The following is a 21,578-nucleotide window of genomic DNA, read 5'->3' as shown; positions in this document are numbered from 1 at the left end:
TTGGTTTAGGGGAATAAGAGTAGGGAATGGAAATAGCAATCATTGATTACCATTGTTAATGTTTAGATTACAGTAATAGGAATACAAATAAGGGAATGAATAATTGAAATTGGGTAATGACTCATTCCCTTCCCCCTTCAATGAGTCATTACTCTATTTTCAACAATCAAAATATTTCTTTATTCCAAAAATACCCTTAACCTAAAATTAAAATTCCCCCCTTAATATGAAAATTTATTTGTTTAATTTTCCTTTCATATCATTTTTCTCTCCTTGTTCTCTCTTATCGTATTTCTCTCTCCTAATTTTATTACACACTTTCTCTCTCCTCAATCTCTTCCATCGCAATCTCTTTCCTTTTTTTCTAATCATATTGTCTATCTCATCATACTTTCTCTCTTCTCAATCTTTCCTGTCACACATTTTTTTTTCTTTTTCTCTCATCACACTTTCTCTCTCCTCAATCTCTCACATCACACTCTCTTCCTTTTTTTCCTCAACACACTTTCTCTCTTTTCATATTTTCTCTCTCCTCAATCTCTCCCATTACATTACTTTCCTCTGTTTTTTCTCATCACACTTTCTCTCTCATCATACTTTTTTCTCTCCTCAATCTCTTGCGTCACACTCTCGGTCCTATTTTTTTTCTCATTACACTTTCTCTCTCTTCATCCTCTCCCATCATACTTTCTTTCCCATCATATTTTTTTTTCTATCATGCTCTCTTCCATCACACTCTCTTTAATCATTTTCTCTCATCACACTTTCTCCCCGATTATACTTTTCTCCCATCATATTTTTTTTTTCACATTTAACTTTTTCTCATATCTATTTTTTTTCTTATTTACTTTTAAGAGTAAAAAAAGTAAATTTTGATTTAATATGATAAAAAATATTAATTAACTAAATATTACTTTTAAAAATGATATTCTACTCATATTCATCCCTATTACATAATATTATAATTCTCATTCGAAATTCTATTTATAAGAAAAAACCAAACACCCCATGCCCTTTACAGAAAACACAAAACTCTATCTACACTGGTTGGTAAATCGTCCTTTTTTTTATTAAAATTTAATTATATTTTTAAAATGATTTTAATAAATTAAAATTTTCAAATATTTTTATTTTCCCTTGGATTTCCATTAAAATTCATGCGAGGAGAGCGTGAGAGCAGGCAGAGAGACCTTTTTGTTTCGATCGAGTTAGGTAACGATGAGAGGCGCTCTCTGACGGCTTCTTCTCTTCCCCTTGGCTTGCACTCCGCAGAACGGCAACAGAGGCCGCAGCGGCCACTAGGAGGGCTTGGTCGGACGAGGTGTCATCGCCTTCACCACTGAGGACTGGTTAGGGTTCGTGTTTTTGTTCGTTTTCTTCTATTTTCCCACATTCTCGCGTCTTCAATCGGAGAGTGCAGCACTCTTTGATTCCACTTTGTGTTGCCTGTTTAATCCTACAGGTATCCTGGTAGGTTGCGTTCTTGATAGCACGCCTTGTACACTCTTTCAATCTTTATTTTGGTTAGTTTAGCTAAAGTTGAGGGTTTTTTCGCAGCCAGCATTGAACCAATGGTACGCGCGCAATCTCAAAAGAAAAATGCCGCCGGCAGCTCCAGGAGCAAGGGAGGCGCCAAAAAAATGAAAGACCTCCACGATTTGGGCATCTCTTGCTCAATGCAAAATGCAAACCCTAGTAGTGAAATTTCCAGTGGCAAAGGGAAGGACAGGGAAGAGATCATTGCTTCTAGCTCTGGACCCAAGGACCCCTCTCCCTTGAGGAGGTCCACCAGGGAATCTCTCATGAAAAAATTAGCCGCATCAAATTCTAACTTGAGTAAATCAGAACACCTGGAAAACCCAAGCTCGTCTACCCCTTTAAAGAAAGGGAGGATTGAAAGACAAGTCAAGAAAGTGGATCAGAGTCCTCTACGAAAGTCAGAGAGGATTGACAAATCATCTGCCACAAGTTCCTCAGGCTGTAAGAATGATAGCAAAAGCTCAGATTCCTCTGGTAAGAAGAAAGGTGATGCAGTGAAGAATGAAGGAGAGGCCAAGTCTAAACATATCAATTTGAGAATTCCTCCAACGGATAACAAGAGAAAGCAAATGACTGCTAGGAGCTATAGAGCTTCGTTAATATCACCACCTGCTAAGAAAGTTAAAATGTCAGGTATATATTTGTTTTATGTTAACACTAATATTTTTCTTCTTGCCAGTGTTTAGTGTTGACCTTTGTGATGGTAGCTCCATGAAACTCGTGACTCTGGTTCTATATTTGGCCTGTTGTTTGATTGTTTCGTGTTACCTGACTCCCACCTGGGCACCTTCTAGATTCTGCTGAAACACAGCATGAGCGTGATTCACTAGCTGCAGATACTGAAGCAGTGCTGGAGGATGTAGGTGGGTGCTGTCAAAGAAAGATCAGTGAGCAAAATGTGGAACTTTGCAAAGGAGAGTTCAAAGAAGACGCAGAGTGTTCTAGTTCATGTTCAAAGGAGGATTCAGTGAAGGCCCTGGGAATTGAAGGAGGTGCAATATCCATGAAAGAACCTTTTCATGATGTATTTCAGAGATTTTTGGATGGGAATGACAATGAATCTGATGTATGTAAACAAAATAGGAAAGACTTGTTCTTGAAGTCAAGAGAAATTTCTTTTCCAGATAGATCCAATCGTGCTGATACTTCAAGAGAAAATAAGAGCAGTCCAGTAGCTTTCACAAGTTTCCAGCGGACTGATTACGGTCCAGACATGGTAGTGACACCAAAAGGAAATGATAAACTAGCTCAGGAAGTTCATACAGAAGATGTTTGTCTTTCAACTTCTTCGGCTAAGAGGGAAAATTCTGAGAAATGCGCCAAGTGTGTTAAACTCACAAGGTCCTTGTATTAGAATAGTATCTTCTAAAGTTCTTTTTTTGTGCATACATTTTTTCTTTGATGTTGGGTGGATGCTTTGATTGTTGATGTGATTTCTATTTTTTGATAATTGTGTTGCAAACTATGCAGGGTTCAAGTCGTGCATGCTAAGGATTCATGTACCATGAAAAGGATTAATGATGTTTCTTTTGCTCCTCTTGAGGTTTAACCCAATTCCAGCATATTTCTTTGGATGCAATTTTGACTTGACTTTTTCTAATTTAGTGTACATCATGTATAATGGAGAAATTACTTTTCTCTTGGATTTGCTGGTTTGTTTTGTTTATGATACTGCTCATTCTGTCCTGATCAAATTCAATGTTCTAAGATTCAGTCTGTTTGCTAAAGATCAAATGAAAGTTAATAGCATGATACTGTGATCTTCACAGCTACTTGCCAAATGCCAACTATTGTGGATAGTTTATATTATGCCCTCGTTGTTTTGTACTTCCATGCTTGAGGTCACTACAGTGAAAAAGAGAAGTAATTGTGCCCTTAATGGAGGATTTCTTAAGACCTCCCCATGTGTGTTTGGAATAGAGTCAGCCTCTCAAGGAATCAACCACTATGTTAATAAATGTGTACAGCAGAATTTTAAAGGAATTGACTAAGGATACACATGACTCACTTAAGTATGGTTCAACTTATAACATTACTTACTTAAGAATGGTTCAACTTTATCTAGCCCACTTGTAGTTTACTCTCTGACACTCTGATCATTTATGCTACCTTTAAGTACCCATTTGAGAGATTCTGGTGTTATTTTTCTTAGTTAATTACCTAAGTTCTGATCTAATGTATTGATTGGGTTGGACACTAATGCAGTTTCGCCCTTGCTCCACATTTTGAACCTTGTGTTCTTGCCAACTCATTTGTACGTCAGTTTTCTTATCTCTTCTCTCCTCTCTCCTCTCTCCTCTCTCCTCTCTCCTCTCTGGCTTGCCACATGTCAACTGAGTGAAGCCCAAGAAATCATCAGCTAGAAGGATGAAAAAATAACAACCACTATTTTGCAGGATGAAACTGGGTAATTCCATCTTGACAAAGACCAAGTTTCTCATTTGTTAATGCTCCAATGTTACTCGGGATGAATGATTTTTGCTTTTGCTAGCCTCTAATGTTTTGAGTAATTTTGGTAACTCCATTGTGGTTATATTGATCACAAGGTTTTGATGTTTAACAACAGTTTTAAGTCAGATGACTTGGACTGAGGTCCTTCTCTTGGATTTGTTGTACTAATATTTGTAATAGGACACTGGACAATCCTAAGCTTGAATAAATGGATTGATAAGCATTATGATCTAAAATTTTAGTTTTAAAAACTGGACACATAATGCAGGTTGCTCAAATCATTATTTATATATGTATTCTAAAATTTCATAAGATAGAAAGTAATAATATTTAAATAACATAGATTTATTTAATTTGAAACCAGTCAGTTTGTGAATGCAACACTAGACTGTTGCCTGCTAACTGCCAGTTGATTTCTTACAAGTTTCTTCTTTTTTCCTTTTTCGTTTCTTTGCTTTTTCCTGTAGGTAGTTGACCATCCATCTGCTCTAGGAGCACATCAAAATGATGCCAATCCTATGGAAGAAGATAAAGCAGAAGGAACTCTATTGTCAAAAGCTAAAGAAAAATTGGACGGAGCAGAAAAGTATGACATCTAAGTTTTTTTTACCTGTTATATCTGCTTTCAATTTAGATTAAATGGCCAATTTTGTTCTTCAATTTAACATTGTTGCAGTTTTAAAATTATTTCGTTAAATTTTCATGAAAGGAGCCTTGCGCAACGGTAAAGTTGTTGCTTTGTGACCTAAAGGTCACAAGTTCGAATCCTGGAAATATCCTCTTGTAAAAAGTAAGGTAAGGTTATGTACAATGGATCCTTCCCCGGGATCCCGTATGGCGGGAGCTTCGTGCACCGGGGTGCCTTTTTTTTTTTTTTTTATTTTGTTAAATTTTCATGATTGAGCTATTTGTTGCAAATGTTGATGTCCTGCCAAATCAAATGACAGAGGTGATAAAAAAATGCCCAATCATCATTTATAATACTTAAGCTTTTTATTTTTCAATATTTCCATTTTTCCTTTCCTCTCTAGTTTCTCTCCCTCGCTTCCTATTCTTTTTCTCCTACATGTTCTGTTCCTTCTCTTCTCCCTCTTACCACTCCTTTCCTTCCTCATTCCTCTTCAATTGTTTTTAATGATTTTCTATTTTTCCTTTCACTTTGTCTCTTCTCTCCCCCCTTCTCTTCTTATTCCTCAACCATCTTTTCATACCCCATGCCTAGAGTAATCTACTTGGGCAGATAGTGGCTAAATTTGCACAGCTCCAAGCACAACACCAACAACACAACTTTACTAGTTTCAGAGCGTAACATATTTAAGTTAACCTTCTGTCTATCAGTAATCACAAACAACTATCAAATAACAAGTTCCACCAACTCGACAACCTCATGAGTAGAAACATCAAGAGTGATATTCCAACGTAGATATGATGCATCTCACTCAGCATTACAATGCAACTCAGTATAGATGAAACACTCGCTCATAGGAACAATGCAAAAGTTGCATCCCCATTATGTATAACGTATCATAATTGTTGCATCAATGCTGTCCTGAGTTTATTATACTCACACAATACATCAATGCCACTTCGTATCAGCACTGTTCTCAGCACATCAAAAAAATTATGGCTGTTATATCAATTGACAACGTGATCCTGCACTTTTATAATACTAACTGTATCTATCAATGCAACAATATGCAATAATGTTATCAGTTGTGTCATAAAGTAGATCAAAGCGTAAGACTTGTGGATTGTCCTAGGTACTTTGACGTTATGGAGATGTATACCATGCCTGCTCAAGCAATGGTACGACTGTTGGCAATATATTTGTAAAAGTTTTGTGTTCAAACTGACACAAGCACAACACTCATCAATGTTCGCATCATATGATCTACCAATAGGATATTTGCAATTGTGTCAAGGAGACAAACTCTTGGTCCATAATATAATCACAATGTCTGAAGACCAAAGACATATATCCTCTCTATAACTAGGCTAGAGGTTGACAAGCCATAGTTATATGACTTGTATTCTCAAAGAGATAAAATGTATGACATGATACCTGAATAATAAACAACTCATTACATACAACTAATGCAATCATAACTCAATAATATGCGGATGCATCACATGTTAGTAGAACATGTGAGCATAGCTTGTGATACTTGGGCTTGACAAAAGTGCTTTAGGTACCTATGTTAATACGACATGACACAGGTAGGGTAATGAAAAATGAATCTGACAAGGCGGACTTGCTTGTTTGCTCGGACAAGTTGAGCAGAAGAACAAAGGAGTGAGAAGGAAGAAAATAAAGAGAAACAAACACATAAGAAAAGAGGAAGCAGTGAAGGAGACTTTCCTTGGCTTCGACATTTTGAGGGAAGAGGTAGCAGGTGATCTCCTGTTTGCAGACAGAGGGGAGAACATCATCTGCTCGACGTGGGAGGATGCAGAAGATGCTTGGCTTACGTATAGGGTGGTGAGGAGAGGAGAGATTGCGAGGAACTGAACTGGATAAAATAAGAGGGGAGTATGATGCTTTTTGAACCAAATGAACCCTACTTTATCAGTGAACCCAACTGTTTTCCTAGTGAACCATACTAGTATAATTTAGAACGCACAATTCATGTTGGGTTTAGCCTGGAAACATCTAATTTGGCATTGGTTCAAGTCCAAATTGAACCCAGCTTGTGTACTTGTAATTGATCAAGATAGAGAGGAAGCCGATCAGAAGAGGAAGGGTACTGCTTAATTTCGGTTGGAACAGAGGCTCATTATTGTAATCTAGCTCTATCCGGGGAAGTGGGATTGAGTAAGAAGGAAGATCAAGAGGTAAAATTGAAATAATGCTGGTTCATATACACTGTCGCTAAGGATAAAAACTGCTATCACTGCTAATATCATCGCCTTTGCATGTTATGGGAAGTGCAAATATGTGCATTAAGCTCTCTCGTAGCCATAATGCAGAGTGAGTGTAAAGGGATGCTGATGCCTGATATGCTGATATCAGGTGGTGAATAGGTTCCCTGCTGTCCATCTCTCTCCCTCTTCCTCCTCCTTCTTCTCCTTTTCTCTCTCTTTTTCCCTTCCCTCTCCCCTCTTCACTCTCTCCTCCTTCTTCCTTCAACTCTTTCCTGTCCTCCTACATCTTTTCGTATCAGTCTCTTCTCTCCGCACCCCTCCCCCCCCACCACTATTCATGTCCCTCTCGCTCTCATGTGTTTCTCTACCTCTTTTCTTCTTCCTTGTCAGAGCATCATCCAAACTTTGTTCTGGGACAACGACAACAGTGAGAATAAGGGTAGGAAGAAAGAGGAGAGTAATAAGAAAGAGAGATAAAAATTTGTTGTTATATTATTTTTAAAATAACAAACAAATATGTTTTGATGAAAAAAATGCTGACCGAATATCCAGCTTTCCCTACTTCAATTTGACAGAATGGCCTAGATTTTCAGAGTTATGGGATAGTTAGATAGAAAATTGCTCTATGAAGTCACAATAATATCTGTAGTTCATGCATGAATTTGGTTATTTACCCTTCATCTCATGTAAACAAATTGTTCCAGAAATAGTGGATGGATCTAAATGTTTCTTTTACTTAACAGGTCAAGTTGTCACGTGCCTCCGGTTTGTACCACCAGTGTTGATAAAAATATAGAGAAGGTACTATATCTTTATAACTATTTCCTTGCTATTCACTGAAAACGTCGATTAGTTGGAGTGTGAGCTGCTTGATGCTTTATTTGACTGTTTTCTTGCTTGATATATTGTATTAGACAAGTGAGAGTTCCTATTGTCATACTTTGGGTAGCTCAAAGAGACATGTTTGCTCAACCGGTGAGCCGTTGGCTGAAATTCAAACAGATTGCGATCCCGATGTTTGTGTCCTTTGCAGACAACAAAAAACCGAATTGTAAGTCTCTGTCTTCCACATCAATACATGGTCTATGCTAATTGATGCATCCTAACTCTCAGATTTCTGATAACCCATAGCAATTTTTTTTGTTTAGCAATGATTACCTCGAGTTTGTGTTTCTATGAAAATATATTCTAATAAATAATCAGATGACAAGTTTTGCCTCAATGTCTACTTTGTTAGTTTTAATTATAACAAAGCTTTGGGTAAATGTCTTTATAATCTTAGGTTATGTCGCGGGAAAGGGTGCAACACACGCTATCATCTTTCTTGTTTGGATCCACCCTTACCGAATGCTCCTCCTGGTATTTGGCTGTGTATATCTTGTATAAAAAAGAAAATAGAGTTTGGGGTGTACTCTGTATCTGTAGGGATTGATTCTGTTTGGAATTTTAAAGAAGGTGAGGAAAATTAGCAATTATTATGCTTATCTTGATAGCCTACTTGGCTTCTCATAAGTTGACACTATTTACTTCCTCACCCATGCCATGGTTCTAGGAGAGCAGAATAGCAAACAATACCTTGTCAAGTATAAAGGTCTTGCACATGCTCACAATCAATGGATTTCAGAAACCCAGATGCTTCAAGAAGCTCCTTCAATTCTGTCTAAATTCAACAGGGATTACCAAAAAAATATGGTTGGTCTATTCATGTATCATGCTTTTCGTAGCCTGGTGCGTATATTGTTACACTTTTGTTGATTAACTTATTTCTTTTCAGATCATTAGATGGAAGCAGGAGTGGACTGTGCCTCATCGGCTATTGCAGAAACGATTGCTGATGCCTCAAGAACTAGCAGATCAATTTTTTGAAAAGCTTGGTAATAACTTTACAAAATGCTACCATGAATGGTATGTGGAATGGAAAGGCCTTGGTTATAAAGACGCAACATGGGAGTTGGAGAGTTCACAGTTTTTACGAACACCTGATGCACTGTTACTCATGCAAGATTATGAGGTTCGTCTCAAAGGAAAAACAGCATTTGATTCTTCCAATGCCGACAAGGTTGGTGATTATCTATATCACAGACATTTCTCCTCAGCGCCAATTGAAATAGCTTGATACTTTTTCTTAAAAGTGAAAAAAAAAGTTCATTTGTCTTTTTTGGTAGGCATATGAACGGAAACCTCCCCAGAGGAGCCTTCATCAGTTATTGAAACCAGAGTTATCAAAACTCTGCGAGATATTGAAACTTCCAGTAAGTAGTTTGAAACTTTTGAAAAGCTGAGATGATTTACAACAATTGCAGTAGCTTATATAGTATGGAGACTTTGCATCTTTTCTAAAATATGCTTCATGGAGATTTGTCAGTTCAGCTAACTTGCAGGCTATTTATTTGTATTTCCCAAGCAACATTACAAGTGCTATTTAGTTGTATTTGCCATTTATCTGCATCTTGCAGGCATTACCTTTTCAGGTATTCCAATATGGGTAGAAAAAGTCAGTAGAGATACTGTATACCAGTTCATAGGGATCTTACTAGACGATATTGGTAATTATGTACCTTTGCATGATCTACTTTATCATGCATGACCTATGATCTGATGGCTGACTAACTGGTAAGGCCATCAGCATAACTGTTTGTTTTCGATTGAATTGTAGGTCAAAGAATGTATCTTCAGGAATAGGTGAAGCTGCAAAGCAAAGAATCTTGATTTAAAATTACTAAGATTTCAGTATTGACCTGATGACCTCTTTGTGTATTGGTTGAACAAGAAACATGCATGTTACCATGTTAGTATTTTCAAGCTAATTTTTTTGGTTAATTCTTGCATAGCCTTTTCTTGTAAAAAGTGTTACTTGCCATTATGAACCACTAAATTCCTTGCTTCTGAAATTGCACACACCATCTCGGTATCTTAATCCAATACCAATATGTGTAAATCTGATAGAACAAAAATGAAGGTTCATGAGGTTTGTTTCAGTCAGCATGAAACATAATAGAGAAGTATGATAAAATGAGACATTTTCTGAGAGGCTATTCACTCTTGAAGCATATAAGCTGGAAGCCTGCATATTGCAATCATGCAATGTAATAAATCCTATGTTCGTTCTATAATCACTCATGGAAAAATTGACAAACACATTTATGTGATTTTTGTATGATGCTGGCTGATATACTTGAAGTGCTTCAAAACTTCAGACTTATTAGTGGGATTATATATTCTTATGCAAAAAAAATCAGAAATCTGGTCAACACAAGTTTGTTATCTTTGATTTGAATTTAATATGAAATCATCTTGTTCTCTATCTTTTTTCTTTCAACCTTCCTTGCAATCTTTTGAATAGTAATATATTTTTTCTCCATGGTAACATTGGAGGTTTATTCATTCTTTTGGTTCATTTCAGCAGTTTTATGTGATTTCTTGGTGGATGGTTTATACTTGCAGGAGAATGTTGCAGATATGGCTCAACTTTTTCTTGAGTATATAATGTATAATCATCAAGTGAATCCTGAACCAGAAGTAATCTTGCAAGCCTTCAAGATATCACTGGTTAGAACAATCTTCAGTATCTTTATTTACTGTCAAAAATGTGTTTGTATGCATATTTAAATATTTTGTTTTGTTTGTCTTCATGCTTCTAGTTCTGAATGTTATTTTTTAGAAGCAAGCAAATTCATGTATTATAATTTTCTAATAAGAAATGCACTTAAACTCGTTAACCATTTTTTCTTCTTTTCCCTAAAAGTCAAGCTTTAGTTTGCCTGGCAATTATTCATATCTTAAGCATATTTTATAGGGACTTTGGTTTGTGTTTGTTTCCTATAATTTGTAGGAGGAAGCGTGGTTGAAGTTAGGGTGTGCAAAAATTCGGTCAAACTGACTAGACCGACCGAGTTTTAAAATTCAGTTCAGTTTATTCGGAATTTCATTTATTTCTCTTAAAAAAATCAGTTAAATTGGTTTGGGTTCAGTTTTAAATTTTCTTATTTGGTTAAACTGAATAGACCGAATTTTTAGACCTTAATTAGAAAAAATTCGTTAATTCATTTTTTGACTAATTAATTGATATTTTATTGGTTCGGTTTGTTTGGTTATTTTTAAAAATTTGGTTGGTTTGGCTAGTTCAAAAAAAAACTCAGTTAGGTTAATTCGATTCGGTTTTAACCGAATACTCACTTCTAGTTGAAGTTTTGGTCTACTAGTATCCTGACAGGTGTGTATCAAAGTGTGTCAATGTTGTTTTTAAACATTCTTACATGTGATCAATAGGCATTCTGGGTGCCTACTCATAGTCTAGCTAGTGTCAGAATATTGATGTTAGGAATGAGTAGGGAAGGGATAGATCCAAGTATCTCAGTCAGCAATCTATAGCTTGATGAGAGTGATACATCACACTTGACCAGGTCTTCATATCACTAATAAGCATCATGGGCAGAATTTGTCATTTTGCTCATGTTGCCTACGATCCACCTTTGTATTATTCTTACTAAGCGATACGAGCTTAGCATGACTTAATACTGAGCACTAAGAACAATCTATGTCATTGCTCACAACTACTATTATTGTCAGCAGGGTTCTCTCTCCCCCTTAATCGATGTAAAAGATATCCATATCTCTCTTTTTCATCACTCAAGTTTCCTCTCCATCATTTAAGTTTTCTTGAACTCTATCTTTAGACCTTATGTCTAAACTCACTTAATCTAACTTTTCTATTGTACTTGGCTTACTTGGATGGAAAGTCTTTCCTTCATTGTGTTTATGTGGAAGAGTTGTTTGGGCAGGGGAATGAATTGCATGTAGCACCCTTTCAAGGACAGCGTTAGTAGTGGACATGGCTCAATTTACTAATTTGATAGAAACAAAAACAAACTGAAATTTTCAAACCATAAATTTGTTGATGGAGAATTTAATTATGTTCTGATTTTTGCACTTCTAAAGCTCAATATATTACTAAATTTATGAGGAATAAGCCTTAGGTGATGTGACTTATCCTTGATGTGATTGGAAGCAATTGCACTCATTGCAATTTGCAATATATATTGTGACCTCTGCAACAATGCTTAGTAGAGGGCATTCAATCTATTGCACCTTTTTTATCAATAGAAAATAGACTACAATTCTCTTGTTTAGCAGGCCGTGACATTATTAGCAGAAATATTCTGACTAATATGGCATTCAATAAGTCAACCAAAATTTTGATAGAATCATGGTCTTGAATTCATAAATTAAGCAACTTAGTATTCTTTTTTGACAAGTGATGGAGGGGAGGAGGATTGAAGTGGTGGGATAGTCTAAATCAAAGGTCAGCAAGGGCCAATTCAGATCATGTATCGATACTAGAATGTAGAGATTTGGGATATGGATTTCACTAAAGCTGGTATGTCATGGCACCTTGGACATTGTAAAGTTTTTTAAGTTAAACTAATTTTGGTACGATATATTGGATAGGTTGTGGGATTTATTAGTTTCAACGGTAAAGTTATTGTCATGTGATCAAAAGGTCACGGGTTCGAATCCTGGAAACAACCTCTTGCAAAGCAGGATAAGGCTGCGTACAATGAATCATTTCCCGGGACCCTGCATGGCGGGAGCTTCGTGCACCGGGCTTCAAAAATATGTGAACGCCTCTAAAAGCACTAAATCTCATATATGAAGGGAAGATATCTGGATTAAACAGAATAATATCAGTCTTGAATTTGTTTCTTGCTTCAAGTAAAAGTTCTTCAAGTAATATATCTAGGTGCTCGATTTTTGTATGTGACTTTCACCAATTTCAGATCTGTATTTTTTTTTGCTATTGCGACCATTGTAAATATTGCACTGCACTACTTTGAAACGCGGTAAGTTGGTTATAAATTTGGTTTTTGTTATTTGTTTTTCTGAAAAAAAATGATTTACTTAAGTATAAAAAAACAGTTTCAAAAATGTAATATTTATCTTGTCAAGAGTTTGACATTTTAATTTGTTTTTGCTGAGACCAAAATCCACACTTGCTATTGAACACTTTCTGATTCCAATTTAATCTGAAGCTTCTATCAAATTTTCTTAATCAAGTAAACTGGATTTTATTGCTTGCTTTTTAAGAAATCTCGAGTATCACTGCACTGTGTACATTCAGAACTCAAAATTTTCTATATGCTTTCTGTAGCTTGTAGGTAAATCTTGATTGTTTATCCAAAGTTTGTAACCCAGTGTTTGGTTTTTTACTTTCTCTCGTCAGAGACAAGTGATTAATTTGAAGTTTACAAATATTGGATAGACCCCAAAAAATGCACATATTTTAATAAAACGAAGTTGAACGCTGGTAAACATTTATCCAATTTCATCTTGAGATCGATTCTTCTCTTGGTTTAATATGGTCATATGTTAATTATGTATATTTTATTTATTTATTTATTATTTTATAGTACAAGCAGTTATGTGTTTTTTCTCTGACATGTAATTTTGTCATTGGAACTCAATAGTGTTGGCGGGCTGCTTCCTTCTTGAAGCACAAGATTGACCATGAGGAGACACTTGCACTCGCAAAGAAGTACTTGAACTTCACATGTGATGAAGATCAGGCATCTAATATTTATTCCAAATTAAGAATTCTAAAGAAGAAGTTTTCTCAGAAAGACTGCACTTCATGGAAAAAAAGGGAGTCTGGTCCACCATCTAGTGGTGCTGATATTACCGAAGAACCTGTCTCCAAGATGTCAACAGATTCTTCAGGGCTTAATGTTTCTGAACCTGAGAAAGGTGCCTGTAATGAGGATCCAGGTCATAATGTTCTTGAACAGCTAATGTTGCCAGAGCAGGAGCAAGATCCTGGGTGTGCAACACATGCAGATTTACAGGAGCACTCTGGCTCTCGAAATGATGAGCTTATTAGAAATCAAACTAATTCCATTAACAAAATTTGTTCAAGAAGGGAAGCAGATCTCAGTGTCAAGCAAAATGAAGAAATTTTAGATTTCAACAAGCACAAGGAAAAGATGGAGATGAGTCTTAAAAAGGAGCATGAGAAAAGGATTGAACCTTTTCTAGCTATGATCAATGATTCAACTGAGAGAGAGAACAATATTCGATTATCTTCAGAAAATTTGGCTAAAAAAATTGCTGCATTTAGTAAGCACATGAGTGTGCAATATGAAAAACTGAAAAGTATGCAATCAGTTGCAAGGGATAAGGAGCATCAGATAAAAAATCACTGGTTGGAAGAAGCAAAGGGTGGTAAATTAGAGGCTGTTAACTTAGTGGATTGTTTTTATAATATTCCATTGTCAGATTCTGGATTCATGCTGGAGGAATTCAAAGTACTAGACCAAGATGATTCTCATGATAGTTTGGGAATTGGAACATATGATTCCGACACAACTGGGTCTTTTCAAAATGAACAAACTGGCAATGTGTTATCTATCGGTAACTTAGTAACCACTGAGCGGCCTTCAAAAAATTTTGAAGTTGCTAAAGCTTCTCCAGAAGTAGCTGAGTGCCTTTCAGGTCAACGTGATACATTTATTACCCAGTCTTACAGTGTGGATGAAGTCCTTGGGGATTTGCCTTTGGAAGTTCCATCTAGTGTTCCATTTACAGATATAATTGATGTGCACATGGATACTGTTGCTCTTGCTTCTAAGTTACCTGTCATGGACATAGTGACTGATGCAGTTGATGGCATGCCTATCAATAGTAGAATAGCAGCAACTGAGAAGCAAGCATTTGACAAAAATTCAGAAAGATCATGCTCGAGATCATGTCCATCACAAATTATGGATCAAGGAGAACATATGAACTATGATGATGGCGTATGCTTGGCAACTTTATCTACGGAGAACCAGGTTCACTTTCCTTCATACATATCGAGTTATTATCAAGTCAGTTTTTTAAAACTAATTAGCAGCAAAAATCTCATTAGTTTGTAATCGCTAAGTCACATGACATTTAAATTGTTATGTCAATTTTGTTCCTGATTAAATGAACACACTAAATTTTGATGAGTTAACTATAAAGAAAATTTCAGTTTTGTTTGTTTTGTTATATGCAATATCCAGGACATAGATGACATGGTTGCCTTTCAAGATGCCATGCATGGATGCACCTGCACGGTTTCATACTGGCTTCTATATGTTAGAAATAATATACGTGTTTTGTCAAAAATGCTGAAAAACTATTGCAAATAGTAGCTAGGTAAATTTCTAAAAACCGCAAATATTGATGACGAGATAAGAGCTTTATGCAATCTTGATTTCCTTCCATTATGAAACTTGAATGCTTGAGGCAATCCAACTGCTGGATGCCATCGACAAATGTCAGCTCCATCAGGTGACCTTCTACGGAGGAAACATAGAATCTAGCGATATTGGTTCTAGAAAAATATCACATGACTATTATATGGGGCTCGTCATCACTAATCCATGCATCATATTTTGCTTTTCGTCTCTACCAACAAATAAAATGGCATTGCAAACCTTCAAGGCTTGAGAACCACCTGTTTTCTATTGCTTCATTAGAAGACAATTGAAATGATTGTATAGTTGATGTTGGAGGAAAGATTAAAATGACGGCTCAAATGCCCTTTGAAATAATAATGAATCTTCTATACTGAAAACTCAATTTCGCACCTACTGAAGTATCACCTGGGAAACTTACAACTAGCTTTGTTAATGTGCAGAATTTGTTTTAAAGTATTACTAACTACTAAGGAAGATTTATAGTAAGGTTTTCAAAATTCGCATCCAATAAGCAGTAGCACATAAAGACTGGTTTGTCAACTGTTGAATTGGAAATGACTAACAAAATCTGGCTTCTAGGTGGGCCAGCAAAACTATACATGACAAAATCAGATCTTATCTAATCCAAAGTAATCAATAAATCTTTGAGCATATAATTTCTTAATTATAGAAACTCTCTAGTGTCTACTCTTTAATGTATTAATCAACCTAGATCACAACATTTACCAAACCTTATTTGTCTTATCTTGAAAAGCCAAGAAAATGTGTTCAAAATCTGGACAAGTGATGCTCTCATCCTTAGATGTTCTAGTCTTTAATAGTGTTAAGTCAATTTTACATGGCTTCGAGCCTACCAAGTCTTTGTTAATTAGTACCTCCAGTAACAAAAGATTGGAAGAAAGATATGGAATTTTTCTCCTTGCACAATCTGAGGAATGTTGTTTGCTTCATTGTATTTTTTCACTAATTTTTGGGCATAATGTTATTTTCATAGCAATAAGATAAGCTTGTGAAGTTGATTGGGACCTTGTAGTGCACTTAGATCAATTCTTAGATTTTGTTTCCCAAAGGGAGTGGGATTTTGATAGTTTTTACATTAACTTGTAGGTAGAGTCATTAGAGCAAGTATGGTTGTTTAATTCCAGTTTTAAGTGACGCCTATTTCACTCAGCTTCCATCATCTTTCTTCTGTATAGCAAATGTGAATTTTTCTTTGATAGAATCACATGATCATGGTGGAATCATGCCTGCATAGGTTCCTACGTCTTTGCATTATGTACTAATTCTGACAAAATTCTACGTGTGCACTAACAGGAACCTTGTATAAATGAGCATGCAAGGACTGATAACTCACTTGTTTTTGAGGGCCAAGGCATTGGCACTTCTCAAGAAATTCCCACATCAAATTCATCTGACATTCTCACCTTCCCAGATGAACTGCTCACTAATAACATAGCTGTTTCTGATTATTTTGACAACCCTCTGCCTATTGGTAGGGTGCCTATATTTGTACAGTGTGAAGATAACATAGCTGCATCTGTAATCGAACAAGAGCCTTCTCGACAGATGAGTGGCTCATTGCAAAATGGCACGCCAATGTTGGAGCCAACTATGTTATCTTCTGCACTTGTCTCCCAGATTGTAGACCAGTCAATTTTACAAAATTCGCATATGAGATCGCAAAGTAGTATCGGAGAAGATCTAACAAATGTTTCTAGACAACCAGAAACATTTCGTTATCCCCTCTTTCCTCTTATACAATTGATGCCAATTCAAGGTCTTCAACCAGAACCGCTGAAGAATGAACTAGCAAGAATACGGATGCAAGATGACAGAATTGGCAAGATGCATGAGGATACGGTTTGCTTTCTATGAATTATTTTAAATGCTTTCTGCATGACCTTTTTACTCATTCATCATTTAGCTGTATCCTTGTATTTCTTTTTTCTCCAGAAATTGAAACTCAAACTTGAGTGTGATCAAGAGATGTTGAAGGTACAGAAAAAATATGATATGCTTCTTCAGGATGCGGAATCAGAATGTGTTCAAAGTAAGAAGACTCTAGCAACCATCTACGATAAAGTGTTCATGAATCAAGTTTTAGCAGAGGAGTTTAGGGCCAAATTTGTTGAGAACCAAGGAGGATCTTCTTCGACCTCACAAGGTAGGATACTTGACAAGTCTTCAGTTAGGAACATATGGTTCATGGATTTGATGTTCTTACTCAACTTCCATTCTTACAAATTTATGCGCATACTAAATCCTATTTTTTAGTTCTTAAATTTTAATTTAATTGAACATCAATATGATATTGCACTTATCATGTGTATTCCTGTGAAGATGAGTGATCATTTTTATTTTTATTTTTTGATGAGTTACTGGTGGAGAAAATGCAGTAAAAGTTATCATTTGTCAATGTCCCAATCCAATTTTAGGAGCAATTTTGTTACCTAGTAGAGTGGAATAGACTGCATGAAATAAGCATTACCTATGTGGGAGTTATAAGCCAACAAAATAAGATGTTACCCTTCTTGAATCTACATATACCTTGAATATCATTCACAGTTGTTAATATTGGTTGATGTTTTCTTTTGTATACTTTTTCCCTTCCATATTTATTGTCGCATCCTGTGTACTCTCTTCACCTGGTTTGTAAAGGTTTCGCCAGCTCAGTGGTATGTGCTAAAAGTGTTTTGTTTAAAATTAAGATGTTCTACTTCTGTAGTCCCACATAGACAAGTGCAGTGCTCAATGATGTCCATGTCATCCTCCTGAATGGATAGTCATTTCGGCAATTGACCAAAACACGCACCCAAAGTTCGGAATTGACCAAAAGACATTCCAAGCTTTGAAAATGCCCAAAAGACACCTTTTTCCTGTTTTACCCCTTTGTCAAATTTGACTTTTTCTATTTCTCTTTCTCTCTTCTCTTTCCTCTCTCCTATGCATGCAATCTCTCTTCTCTTTCCTCTCTTTTGCATGCATGCATGCATGCATGCATAACTATTGTTGTGCTGATTTTTGAAAATCTGCCCCACAACTTAATTACATTATTTTTCGGCACTACAATGGCCTGATTTCCCGGAGTAGGACCACATTCTAGCTGATTTTTTCCAATAATATTTTAACACATCCGGAGAAGCTGAAATAAACAATGGAGGAGAGAGGAATGAGAAGAGAGGTTGTATGCATAAAAGAGAGGAAAGATATGAGAAAAGGGCAGCCCGGTGCACGAAGCTCCCATCATGCGGGGTTCGGGGAAGGGATCCATTGTACGCAACATTTCCTTGCTTTTTGCAAGAGGTTGTTTCCAGGATTCGAATCCGTGACCTTTTGGTCACATGGCAACAACTTTACCGTTGCACCAAGGCTCCTCTTCAGGAAAGATAAGAGAAAAGAGAGAAAAAAAAAAGTCAGATTTGGTAGAGGGGTAAAATAGGAAAAAGGTGCGTCTTCTGGGCATTTTCAAAGCTTGGGATGCCTTTTGATCAATTCTGAACTGTGGGTGTGCCTTTTGGTCAATTGCTGTAGTCATTTTGATATGACATGAGCTAAACCCTGATTTAGAGTTATGTTACATATCAGGCATAGAAGGATAGCTACCAAGTACCAGTGTGCATTCAGAGACATATTAACAAGCTTGGTTCTATTACCAAGCTAGCATTTTTTATGTTGAAATTGTGAAATCATTTTTCTACATGACAATCTTGCTCATGGATGTGAGATCCTACTGCTAGGGCACTGGCTTCTCTGTTAGTAAACATATTTTCTTGCAGACAGGAACAAAAGTTCATTGCGTGTAGTTGCATTGAAGTTTTTAGTTATTGGCACTCAATTTTTAGCATTAATTTGTAATTGAAGTTGCACTACACATACTAGTTTGAGTATTTTGAAAGTAGCCTTGGTTTTGAAATCATCTGGTTTTGTTCTAATCTCGAGGCAGTTTTTCTTAACATTGAAGTTGCAGTAGACATACTAGTTTGAGTATTTTGAAAGTAGCCTTGGTTTTGAAATCATCTGGTTTTGTTCTAATCTCGAGGCGGTTAAATGTTCACATTGTTCTTGTTACTTTGTTTATACTGCAGGTCAGCAGCGATCATTGCATCATTTACTTCAGGCCTCCCAACCTCAATTTGTACAGAGGGCTGCATCATCAACAATTTCCATGTCTAACTCACTTCCAGTTACTCGTCCATCAGCTGCTATCCCACTTCCAGTCACTCGCCCAGCAGCTGCTAACCTTCCTCCAGATGCACATCCATCAGCTGCTATCCCACGTCCAGTTACTCGCCCATCAGCTACTATCCCATGTCCAGTTACTCGCCCAACAGCTACTAACCTGGGTCCATCAGCTGCTATCCCACTTCCAGCTACTCGGCCATCAGCTACTATCCCACTTCCAGTTACTCACCCGACAGTTGCTAACCTGCCTCCAGCTATCCCACTTCCAGTTACTCGCCCATCAGGTACTATACCACTTTCAGTTACTCGCCCAACAGTTGCTAACCTGGCTTCATCAGCTGCTATCCCACTTGCAGTTACTCACCCAACAGTTGCTAACCTGCCTGCAGCTATCCCACTTCCAGTTACTCACCCATCAGGTACTATACCACTTGCAGTTACTCGCCCAACAGTTGCTAACCTGGCTCCATCAGCTGCTATCCCACTTCCAGTTAGTCACCCAACAGTTGCTAAGCTGCCTCCTGCTACTCATCTGTCAGCTGCTAGTCCATCAGCTGCACAATCAAACTCATTTGCCACTATAAGACTTCGAGCTCCATCCATCCCTTCTGGTCAGACTGTCCGAAGTCCATCTTCAGTTTTCCCAAGCAATTCGGTTAGGCACCACTTCGGCTCCATGCTTCCCCCCCGATCAAACATTCAAATCGGAAGCGAAACACGTGCACCTGCACCACATCTCCAACGTTTTAGAGCCAATGCGTCACTGACATCTTCGAGTGTCATTCAAATAAGTGGGACTAGTCCTTTTGCCAATATTGGCTCAACCACCATGGGACAGGTTGCAAATACCCCTAAGCTGCAACCATGCTTTCTGCCTGTCAGTCGAACTGGAGAACCTGTCATCTCCAATTCTGTATCTTCTTGTCAAGATGTCTCATCAACTAGTGTTGGACTGCCCCTGAATGTTCAGGACATCGGCATTGGGGCAAGCCAGCAAAGCTCCTTTCAGTTAGCTAATTTAGTTCCTACGATTGACAGAAATTCATCCAATTTCCCATCAACAACCACCCCTGGTTTGTCTCAGACATCTGCTGCTGATGTAGATAGGCACAGAGTTAACTCAGATGTTGTATGTATATCTGATGATGAAAGTTGATGCTTTTGATTAGGGTTCTTAGCACTAGTCACCCATACCCGAATTTTGCTCACTGTTGTAAATAACAGGTAACAACCTCGGGCATGCTCGACTGACCGTTTTGAGATCAGAAGACACAAGTTAGTTTAGTCTGGGTAGATTTTGGGTAATGTTCACCACTTGGCTTCTCTTGTGTTCCAGCATTGAATCAGAATTTTATCTATATTTCTTCTCACGACCCTGTACTGTTCTCAACCTGCTGGATGTTTGTAATCATGATGTTTCCAGCCAAAATATCGTTGCATCTTTTCCTTGTTTCAACAGTCTTAATGTTCATGTATTTTGCAAATTTCTTGAGTCAGTGAAAACTCAAAGGGTGGTATGTGGATGTGTGAAATGTGCATTTTCAAGAACTGAAACAGTTCGTAGAATAATGTATCATTATCAGATTGCTGCTGACTTAGCTGCTGAGAATTGACTCGGGCGAACTTTCATCACCAGTTGGCATTTAAACTCAATGAACACATTCATCTTCATTTGAACAGGTAATTTCCCTGCCAAAATTAGAAAAACAGTTTTCTACTGATCGTTATCATTGTATCTTGGTTGTTCTACTGATGGTTGCCCGTGATCTTTCCTTCAGGTGCGAGCTTCATCGCTGTTTGATTTGAAGAAAAAAATGTTGGCCAATTTTTTCTTCAGAAAATGTGTACTAATGCCTTTGTTTTTTTTAAATTCATATATTGATCTGTGCTTTCCAGGTATTCCTGATCAGAGGAGGTGAAGGTTGTTCATGATCACTGACCACCCAGTGCACCAAAAAGAAAAAAAAAAAAGGAGCAATTGCTCACACTAATAAATCTTGATTCATTCCCATAATTTCCATTGAATGAGACCTTAGCAAAAGTATCACTAAGTCTTAATTTCCTAGTATTCTTGATAGACGAATTTATAAATTGTGATACAATAAGATCAATATAGGATTAAGGGGATATGTTTGTTTTTTTTTTGTTTGTCCAGACCCCAACTAATCTCAGAGGTTGAGCGGATTTTTCCCAGTTCATCCACCTGTAAATCTGAAAGTGCTTACGGTAAGCCTCCCAACAGCAGATTAATGGTGTTACTTTGTTAATGTAGGACCTGTTATTTCTAGCACATAGGAAAGAGAATGACAAATATTTGTATTTTATTTC

The 21,578-nt window shown here is 37.0% G+C and overlaps 1 protein-coding gene across 5 annotated transcripts; it reads left to right on the top strand.

Moving 5' to 3' along the window:
- The first annotated feature begins 1,156 nt into the window (after positions 1 to 1,156).
- LOC121998710 lies at positions 1,157 to 20,706 on the top strand. 5 transcript variants are annotated; one of them, XM_042553740.1, is made up of 17 exons: positions 1,157 to 1,355; positions 1,558 to 2,172; positions 2,334 to 2,880; positions 3,010 to 3,082; positions 4,458 to 4,576; positions 7,596 to 7,653; positions 7,767 to 7,903; positions 8,135 to 8,307; positions 8,405 to 8,544; positions 8,627 to 8,911; positions 9,018 to 9,104; positions 10,297 to 10,401; positions 13,317 to 14,675; positions 16,383 to 16,928; positions 17,022 to 17,232; positions 19,154 to 19,534; positions 19,640 to 20,706. In XM_042553740.1, the coding sequence occupies exons 2-17, from the start codon at positions 1,572 to 1,574 to the stop codon at positions 20,404 to 20,406; spliced, it is 5,589 nt and encodes a 1,862-aa protein (XP_042409674.1). In that variant the 5' UTR covers positions 1,157 to 1,355; positions 1,558 to 1,571; the 3' UTR covers positions 20,407 to 20,706. The 5 variants fall into 5 exon arrangements, with proteins under 5 accessions (XP_042409674.1, XP_042409673.1, XP_042409671.1 ...); XM_042553739.1 differs by having other exon boundaries at positions 1,158 to 1,355; positions 19,607 to 20,706; XM_042553737.1 differs by having other exon boundaries at positions 1,158 to 1,349; positions 19,154 to 20,706.
- Positions 20,707 to 21,578: the final 872 nt, after the last annotated feature.

The sequence above is a fragment of the Zingiber officinale genome, chromosome 6A, assembly GCF_018446385.1.
Source record: "Zingiber officinale cultivar Zhangliang chromosome 6A, Zo_v1.1, whole genome shotgun sequence".
NCBI lineage: Eukaryota > Viridiplantae > Streptophyta > Magnoliopsida > Zingiberales > Zingiberaceae > Zingiber > Zingiber officinale.
Note: the sequence above shows the minus strand (reverse complement) of the source record. Positions and strands in the feature narration are given on the sequence as shown.

Excerpts from the sequence above, each read along its gene's own strand:
- LOC121998710 (XM_042553737.1), top strand. The coding sequence starts at position 1,572 with ATGGTACGCGCGCAATCTCAAAAGAAAAATGCCGCCGGCAGCTCCAGG. Across the intron at positions 4,577-7,595 it reads AAATTGGACGGAGCAGAAAA|GTCAAGTTGTCACGTGCCTC; the intron begins GTATGACATCTA and ends TTTACTTAACAG. Across the intron at positions 10,402-13,316 it reads AAGCCTTCAAGATATCACTG|TGTTGGCGGGCTGCTTCCTT; the intron begins GTTAGAACAATC and ends GGAACTCAATAG.